This window comes from Aureococcus anophagefferens, assembly GCF_000186865.1.
Source record: "Aureococcus anophagefferens unplaced genomic scaffold AURANscaffold_24, whole genome shotgun sequence".
NCBI lineage: Eukaryota > Pelagophyceae > Pelagomonadales > Pelagomonadaceae > Aureococcus > Aureococcus anophagefferens.
Window position 1 is genome coordinate 204,083 of NW_008705584.1, and position 9,605 is coordinate 213,687.

At 55.5% G+C, this 9,605-nt stretch overlaps 2 protein-coding genes across 2 annotated transcripts in view; one reads left to right on the forward strand and one right to left on the reverse strand.

The window, feature by feature from the left end:
* Window positions 1–1,819: 1,819 nt before the first annotated feature.
* AURANDRAFT_70329 (hypothetical protein) lies at window positions 1,820–6,638 on the forward strand (the record flags this gene model as incomplete). The annotated part of the gene is given in 9 exon segments (XM_009041818.1): window positions 1,820–2,221; window positions 2,559–2,592; window positions 2,690–2,752; window positions 3,470–3,918; window positions 3,941–4,388; window positions 4,455–5,390; window positions 5,427–5,957; window positions 6,024–6,099; window positions 6,119–6,638. The coding sequence occupies 9 exon segments, from the start codon at window positions 1,824–1,826 to the stop codon at window positions 6,307–6,309; spliced, it is 3,126 nt and encodes a 1,041-aa protein (XP_009040066.1).
* A 2,287-nt stretch (window positions 6,639–8,925) lies between these two features.
* AURANDRAFT_72293 (hypothetical protein) overlaps window positions 8,926–9,605 on the reverse strand; it is a gene marked incomplete at both ends in the record, with an annotated part of 1,309 nt that continues 629 nt past the window's right edge. Inside the window, one exon of the mRNA XM_009041883.1 lies at window positions 8,926–9,605. Coding sequence (XP_009040131.1) covers window positions 8,927–9,589 — 663 coding nt within the window.

Below are 9,605 nucleotides of genomic sequence, written 5' to 3' on the forward strand. Positions count from 1 at the left end.
CACGAGCAACACGATCAAGGAGATCTACGCGGCCGTCGCGGACCGCTTCGGCGTCGAGCTCACGAAGCCGTGGAAGAAGCTCATCAAGCGCGTCGTGACCGAGGCGCTCAAGGACGACGACGACGACGACGACGACGACGACGACGACGAGGCCGGCGAGGCGCCCGTCGAGGCGCCCGACGACGACATCGACGCCTACGACGACGACGACGACGACGCCTACGAGGAGGACGCGTCCGTCGAGGCGCCCGACGAGCGCGGCGTGTCCGGCGAGTCCGGCGACGACGACGACGACGACGACGGCCTTAAGATCTACGACGATTGCGACGACGACGACGACGACGCGTCCTTCGACGAGCCGGATCTGGAGCCCAAGCCCAAGCACAAGCAGACGCGGGACGACAGCGTGCCCTGGCGCACGACGAAGACGTGGACGGGCGGAACGTTCGACGAGAAGGCGCTGGACGACCACCTGGAGCTGCTCAGCGAGGACGGCTCGGAGTGGACCGGCGGGGGCGGCTACTCCCAGAGGTGCGGCGACCGGATCATCATCAAAAAGTCTTCGACAGTGTCTCTCGCGCGCGCGCCTCCGCCTCCCGCGATCCCAACGCACGCGTCGCCGCCCGCGATCCTTCCGCACGTGTCGCAGGTGCAAGTGGGAGAAGAAGCTCAAGTGCCCGTGCAAGGTCCGCATCGTGCACCCGGCGGACCAGCCCGGCGTCACCTATTTTCAGGAACGCCTGGGCCACGTGCACAACTTCGACGACGAGATGAAGACGTCCACGACGCTGCCGGTGAAGATCCGCGAGATCGTCGCGCCCATAGTGCTCATGACGACGGCGCCCAAGCACAAGATCTGGCAGCTGCTCGAGGCCAAGGGCGTCGACGTCGTCAACGACTTCCCGGCCACGACGGACAACATCGCGCAGGTCCAGGGCTACATCCGGCGCATGCGGAAGAAGGGCAAGGGCAAGAACGCCGGCACCATGGGCGGGCTCTCGCAGTTCCTGGAGGACCACCTGGTCGGTTTAGACGAGGTCGACGAACTCGACGACGAGCACCGCGTCTTCGTACTCGACGGCTCGGTCATCGACGCGGACTCGAAGACGATCCTGCTGGGCATGTCGACGAAGCACCTGCTGAAGAACCTCGCGCGGGGCCAGATCATCTGCTCCGACGGGACCTTCCGCGTCACGTGGCAGGGGTACCCCTTCTTCTTCGTCGGCACCGTGGACGCGCAGCAGCGCTACCACATCGTCGCGGGCTGGTTGTTGAAGTCGGAGAACAAGGACGACATCACGGTCATCTACGACAAGACCCTGTCCTACGTCGAGGCGTTGGCGCCCTTCGAGCGCGAGCAGATGCGCCACAGCATGGAGGACAACTGCGACGCCATCTTCTCCGCCGTCGCGGCCCACCTGCCGGGCGTCGAGAACCCGGGCAACTGCTACTTCCACTTGATGAAGAACGTGCGGTCGAAGAAGAACCGCTTCACGTCGGAGGAGGCCTACAACGGCTTCATGAGCGACCTGCGGTTCTTGGCGGAGACCACGGTCGACGGGGGGCTCATCAACGAACTGTTCGACCGGCTCGCGGACAAGTACAGCGACGACTTCAAGGACTGGGACGCCTTCCAGGCCGAGTACGTCGACGGCGACAAGGGCCACTGGCAGCAGGCGAAGTTCGCGCCGCAGCAGCCCACGACGAACGTCGCGCAGGAGTCGTTCATGAACACGTTCAAGAACAACGGCACGCACCGCGAGCTCGCGCCCGTGGACGATTTCCTGACCCACACGTCCGACTACTTCGCCTTGACGTCGAAGATGGACGTCTGCTTCGCGGAGTCCGTCCGCTTGGAGCAGGACGACTGGCGCGTCGCGCAGCAGGTGCCGCCGGGGCTCTTCGACTTCAAGGCCAACAAAAAGGGCTACTGGTTCTTCCCGTCGGTCGGCTACTACCAGAGCCTCGTGAAGAAGGGCGAGACGATGTCGAAGAAGTCCAAGCTCGCCCTCGCGGCGGCGCTCAAGGCGTACGCGGCCATCGCGACGAAGCCGTGCGAGACGGACTTCAACCGCGAGCTCGACGGCCTCGACGACTTCGACTCCCTCCGCGGCGTCATGAAGCAGGCCTACCACCTCGCGCCGCTGACGCCGACGGAGGCGAAGCCCTTCGCGGGCGTCCGCTGGCAGTGCAGCTGCAACAACTTCTGGCACTACGGCAAGTGCAAGCACTCGCTGGCCTGGGCGATCTCCCGAGGCGAAATGACCGTCCCCGCGATCTACCGCATCGACCGCATCGGCGACGTGCGCAAGCGCGGCCGGCCCAAGAAGGCCAAGGGCGGCGAGGCCCTGTCGCAGATGGACTGATGACCGCGGCGCGCGCGCGCGCAGACTTCCGGGGCGCCAAAACCCAAAATCCCACCTTGTTGTTGTAAACTCAAAAACGCACTCTAAAACCCAGAAACGCAGTTTCCCGGTCACTAAACCCAGAAACGCAGTTCCCGGCACTAAACCCAGAAAAATAGGCCACTAAACCCAAAACAATAGGGATCCGCATAGCCCGGTGCCCGGTGCCCACGCTGCCGGTCGCCCTGTACATGCTCTTTTGCGACGAATGTGCTTTGCGACTTCTGCCTGACACTGGCACGGAGAGACCTCGACATATCAGGGCCCACGCGGCCAAACTCGAGCTTCCGGCCGCGCGGCATTCCAGTCCCGTACATCGGGCCGGCGCCGGCCCCGGCATCGGCGCGGTCAGCGTGCTGTTCCGCAAGAGCGTACGTACGGTGGCGGGTTAGCGCAGAGTGAACAGGGTAATTCCTGATAAACGGCGACTATCGAGGTCAGAACGCGAGTGTGATTAACCACACTTGAGCGGAAATGGCAGTGCTCCTGACCTAGACGGTAAAAGGAAAAGTGAGATGGGGCTGCTAAGCAGCCCTGATTCCCAACAGGAGAGGATCACTCTATGACTACGAATCTGGCTTTGTGCTTCCAGTATGTACCGTCAGCTTTCCTTTTGACCTTGAGTACAAGCCTAATTGAAATAGGATCTCGGTCCTCGGTGACCTACGGACTACCCTACGAGTCCGCCGGCGGAACCCATTGGGAGGCTACTCTGGCGTCCTGTCCGTATCGACTCGCTACCGCCGGCGCGTGGTAGCTATTGCCACGTTGATCCGGGCGAGCATAGCAAAATTGTATAGCCAATTCGTCGGTAGACCAGGCAGCGATGGAAGCACAGACTAACGCAAAAACGGAAGAAATCGAGGGGAAGAAAGATGATGACAAAGACCTTTCGTGAGCCCTCGTATACGCAGCTTCGTGACACGACAGCCCCAACCTAGGCCTGAGGATCAGATGCTCCTCGAAGGGCTCGAGCTTGCGGTCGAACGTCTTCAGGATGCGCTTTGCAGCGTCTTCCACCTGGTGAATTAATTTAAAATAATTTAAAATCGTCCCACCTTTAGTCGGACCCAACTATCGCCAGTGCTGCGTTGAAACACTTGGTCAAGGAAGTGCGGAGTGCGACATCTTCCATGACTTCAGTGCCCAAACCACTTAAATTCCTACGGCCTCACTACGAGACGCTGAAGCACTGTCACTCGACTGGAGATAAGACGTCATCCACCCACAAGCTACTGGCAGATCTATTGGCTGTATTGGCAATGACTATGTCAAAGAGGGGCTCCCGAGAGATACTTCTATTTAAGCAACAGGGCTCAATGCAGGATCTTGGTAGCTGGGGCCACGAATTTGTGCGATCACTTGCCGGAGAGATCGGCGCAGAGTATTCGGCACGCCACCTTGCCGATAAGGTAGGAAATGCTGAGATCGATACACATGATCTTGCAGCACTCGTTGATGAGATTGTCCCGCAATGTCACAGCGCCATGGTCCTCTTTACTGAAATTGTATTGTGCGTCAACTGTTGCTCTCAGGTTCCATCTCCGTCACAATGCGTATGCAGAGGCAGTGGATCTGCTAATCGAGACACAGCGGCTCCCCAAGTTACTCGACGACTATCCTTTCGAAGCTGGGAGGGCTCTAGTGGATCAGAGTAACTTCCAGCGGATCTGTCTTTACCTTTTACGATGTGGCACATATATGGCAGATCCAGATGATTTAAAAGAACTACGTCAGTGTGCGTTCTGCCTTTATGAGCGACAAGGTGAGTATTCGGCAGCGCTGGGTGTCGCTCTCCAGATTGGGGATGACGATGAGGACCGGCCGTTTTCAGAACGATGCAAAGCGCTCTTTGATGCGGCCGATAACTTGACTCGCAAACAAATGGGCTTCTTACTAGCACGACATCGCAGCAACTTTGAGTATGTCGAAGACTACGACGTTGATTCGATCATTGGTAATAATCGGCTGAACTGTTACTATGTTTGGGCCCGTGTCGCGGGTGTTGCGCTCGCTCATTTATCTTCTTCGCACGTACCTCCTTCGTAGGTGGATTTGGGGCGGGATCTGGATGTGTTAGATCCGAAGACACCAGAGGATATCTACAAGAGCCATCTTGGAGACTCGGCATTCTCACGAGGTTCGAGCACAAGCGTGCCACAAGTGGACTCTGCCCGAGCGAACCTCGCTTCAACTTTTGTCAATGCATTTGTTAATGCGGGTTTCTGCAAGGACCTGCTCATGACGCCCGAGGGTAACGCATGGCTCTATAAAAACAAAGAGCATGGCATGCTCTCCGCTGCAGCTTCACTGGGCATGATTATGATGTGGAATGTTGAGGAAGGTCTGACAATGATTGATAAGTTTCTCTACAGTAGCGAGGACAACGTCAAAGCAGGCGCATGCCTCGCCATTGGGATGGTATCCTCTTCCGTGCGTCACGAATCAGATCCGCCTATTGCCTTGCTGCCTGAGCACCTCGAGTCGCCCTCCCCTACCATACGGAGAGCGGCAATAGTCGCACTAGGCCTTGCATACGCAGGCGCGGCACGCGAGGATGTACTTGAGACGCTCGCTCCTGTCCTCTCTGGTTCCGAGATTTTCGTCGAAGCTGCTTTTGCTGCACTTAGTCTAGGTCAAATTTACATTGGTACCTGTGACTCGGAGGTGGTGTCCCTCGTTATCCAGAAAATTATGGAAACCCCTGATGCCAACCTCGATGCCCCTGAGGCCAAATTCCTCGGCCTCGGCCTTTCCCTTCTCTTCTTTGGTCGCGGCGAGAAGGGCGACGCCATGCTTGAGGCCCTCAAGACCGTCAATCATTCCCTAGGCACCTACGCTTCTGTCATGCTCGAGACATGCGCGTACGCTGGTTCAGGAGATGTCCTGAAGATCCAGAAACTCCTTCACATCTGTGCTGAGCACCATGGCGAAACGACGCCACACACTTCAGAGGTCCCGCCAGATCACGACAGTAGCAGCAGTGTGCGAACACCCGATCCTTCCCATACTTTACCACAGACGCTGGATCTTGCCGGAGCACACCAGTCAGTGGCTGTCATTGGCATTGCCCTTGTCACAACAGGAGAGGAAGTTGGCGCGGAGATGGCGCTTCGTACCTTTGATCACCTCCTTCACTATGGGGAACCCACCGTTCGACGTGCTGTTCCGCTTGCCCTCGCGCTTCTACGTATCTCCTGCCCTGACTATGGCATTGTGGATCAAATGAGTCGCCTTACACATGATGCAGATACTCAGGTCTCACTGTGCGCAATTCTTGGTCTTGGACTGCTTGGTGCTGGCACAAACAATAGTCGCATCGCCGGCCTTCTGCGGCAGCTTGCCGAGCATGCACGCGAGCCCTCCATGCTCTTTGTCGTTCGCCTCGCCCAAGGCCTGCTTCATATGGGCAAGGGTCTACTTACCATTTCTCCGTTCCACACAGACCGAACTCTCATCTCGAAGTCTGCAATGGGTGCCATTTTAATCTTCCTCCACTGCTGCCTAGACATGAAACGAACAATTCTGGACAAGACCCACTATCTTATGCCTGTTTCCGGTGTCTAGGGATGCTCTGCGTGGAGGTTCCTATCTCTAATTCTTTATTCATCGGCGTAGGTACCATCTTGCCTCGGCGATGATGCCGAGATTCCTTTTCACAGTCGACACCAATCTCAACCTCCTACCGACATCGGTTCGCGTTGGACAGGCAGTGGAAACCGTTGGCCAAGCCGGTCGTCCCAAAACCATCACAGGCTTTCAAACTCATACCACTCCTGTGCTCATTGGCGTAAATGACCGTGCAGAACTTGCCTCTAATGAATTCCTTGCCCAGTCTCATATACTCGAGGGTGTTGTCATCTTAAAACACAATTTAGACCACAAGCCCACTAACGATGAGTGAACAAAGGCCTCAGTGGGACACAGAACACACGAAGTAGAAGAGAACGGGACGAGCCTCTGCCTGGGTCCAGACCAAGTCCAAAGCAGCGATACATGTTGAGTTCAAGTTAATAGTTGCAGCATGAGAAACCCAATGGAACTTAGCTCGCGACTTCGCAGCCCCTAGGCGCTCTCAACTCCCCCGTGCCAAGCGCATGCAAGGTGAAAAGGAAAGTTTTTGGGAGCCAGCCGCGCGGTGGGACTATCTGCGTCGAGACAGCTGCAGAGTAAATATCCACACGCATTTAGGAATCTGACTCGCCGGGTCTAGCTAGTGAGGCGCGTTTGTTCTGGTAGGTGGGGTAGGTCGAAATGCGGCATCTTGAAGGCCGCACGGGCTTCTTGCAGCGGGGCAATGTGCCCTCAAAGAGCCGTCCCCGGGCCCGCCTGGCGAAACCTTTTTAGTCGCCGACCTTCCAGGTCGCTGCCGATCCGACGAAACCGACCTTTCGAGTCGCCGTTCTTTTAGGTCGCGACGCGACCTTTCAGGAGGCGCGGCACGACCCGGTAGGTCCGAGGCCCGGGGGGCGCCTCGCCCGACACCAGACAGGACCTGAAAGGTCTCGAAAGCCTCTAGCTGGGCCCCGCCGACGTCTAAGTAGACACCAGACAGGTGACCTTTCAGGTCGCGATCTGACGTCAGAAAGTCGTCGAACTGTAAAGGGTTTTGTGCCCTTCACTGTAGACTAGAAAGGTAGATATTTACACTGCCCTACCAACCGGCGGGGATCTAGCAACACTAAGCAGTGAGCTGCAATCGCAACTCCCAGGCTCCTCGGTCACTAAAAATGTGCAAGAGAAAGAAAGAAGAAGACACCGCGGGTAGATACAATACTAGCATGATAGTAGTAGAATAGTAGTAGAGTAGCGTACTGCACCGCACCCGCGTATCTCCGTACAAAAGATACAAGTGGGCAACTAACTGGCATATATTCACTGCACTGTGAACCTCAGGCCAGTAAGAGAAGTATACCTTGAAGGGACAATTCCCGCTACAGGCCCCCAAACTTGATTCATACCGTCCTCGGTATAGCAGAGCTTAACGAATCAATGGTTTAGATACCTTGAGCTTCAGCTTGGGAGCTCGATCTCTGAACCCCTCAGGTGGCACGTGAATAGTGAGCAACTAAGCTGGCATATATCCACTGCACTGTGAACCTCAAGCTAGTAAGGGAAGTATACCTTGAAGGGACAATTCCCGCTACAGAACCCGACCGGTGGCCTAGTTCTAAAAGGTCGCACCTAGGGAGATAGAGAGAGATTTCTACCTTCATCTTCAGTGAACTGCATCTTGATGTTGCAGTGCACTTTACCCCACTGCGCTCCTACTGCGCATCCTGCTAGTTTTCCCTTCCCTCCCTTAATTCATTCTAATCCAGTTTCAAGTCTTATAGACAGCGAGCTGACTCCGGCAAAGCAGACAACTTGAAACTCGAACCCGCAGGCGGAAATCTGCAGTAAAGTGGAACCTAGGCGGCGGGTACCTGTGTACTAGTAGAATCTCTGCACCGCCGGCGGGCTAGGTACTTAGACACGCGCAAAAGACGCGCAAAAAAAACGCCATAAAAAACGTGGTCCAGGAACCCGCGTAATTTACGTACTTATTTACGTGATGCACGTGGTACATTTCCTTTTTTGCTCATTTTTTTTGTCTAAATCGAAACACGCGCAAAAAACGCCGCCGCGTACTTCGGGACCTAGCCGGCCCCGCTAGTCGGCCCCTAGCCGGCGGCGGGGTAGGTTAGTAGGCCAGTACTTAAAAAAATGCCAACAACTCCGCGTCCACGGGGAACTTGAACCCACGGTGTCCCAGCGGCCAGGGGCTTGACTCAGGCCCAAAGCGGAACTCGTCGACAATTCCCGCGTTTGCTACCCTGGTCTGGACATCGCTCGGTGGAAATGCGGAGTGGAAACGCGCCCAGGGGCCTTCCCCGATGATCAATGAATATTACTGGTCGCTGGTCGGCTGCTTCTTGCTCGATTGCCACCCTGCATCTGCGAAATTTGCCACGATGATGCTAGAAGCGGATGCTGGGGAATCCCAAGGCCTGCTTTGCCGGAGTCCTCTTTGAGTGCCCAGAGACGACCAGTCTGTCATATGAGCTTAAATACAATAATTATCTGACACCCAAGTCCAAATTGCAGCGCGGAATCTCTCTGTTGAGTTCATGCAAGACAGATCGCCTGATCACATCCTTAGAGCTGTTTCCCCCCTTTAATGATCTTGTAGAGGACGGCGTCGACAAGCCCAACGACAGTGAAGGTCCCCCCAATAATGGCACACACAGAGGTGACAAAGTCATACCACCGACGCCCTTTGCTAGATACGAGGACCTGTGGGAGTATTGTTTCATGTGACGAGGGCTAATGCCCGATAGACCCGGGGACAAGCAGCCATAGGAGAGAGGTCATAAGAAAATTTGGCCTCAGGCACATCCATTTCATTATAATGCATGACCTGGGATTGTGAAAGCATTTGGTAGCCAATGATCTCATGTGTCTTGGTCATCATGCCGCCAACCTGATTTAAAATGCTGAGTTACTTGGAGATCAATATAAACTCAGCTCGACTGATTTACCTCGAAGTGCGTGGAGACAACCTTTGAATAATGATGGTGCGCCTGGTGATAGTCCCTGTTGATAAAGCTACCACCGTCCAGTGGATGGGCGGACTGAAATTGTGGGTATTTGGATACCTTCCTCTGCAAATCCCTAGCAAGGGGGGTCCCGAAACTTAAGTGATTAACAATATGAGATAGATTTGTCATGGCCGCATTGAGGTTATGATGGAGGGAGCGGGCCTCAATATGAAAATTACCAGGGACCCTATTTACAAGCACGTGGCCTGAAACCATGCAACCGGGATGTTCTTTGATTTCAAGCATGCGCTGTTTGCGACGAGGATGCCAATCTTCCATCGTCTTCTCAAGTTCCACCTTCTGTTTTAGAAAGTCTATCATAGCAGAGACGGTGCGATCCTGTTTATAGTCAATGCCGTACTGCTGAGAATCCTTGAAGAATCGGAGTGTAGGGAAAGCTTGAATGCGTTGTGTACCACAAAGGTTGCGGTTCGCCACGCAATCCACTTTGACTATATCTACATCAATGGACTCGTTTTCATTTTCGTTCAGTCTTTCTACTTCCTCGGCCGTGGCTTCCCATGTTGGCTCGAGCCGCTGGCACCAGATGCACCAAGGAGCCAAGAAGTTGACGAAGACGTACGGATTTTCGGAGAGATACATGTCAAAGTTGGCTTCA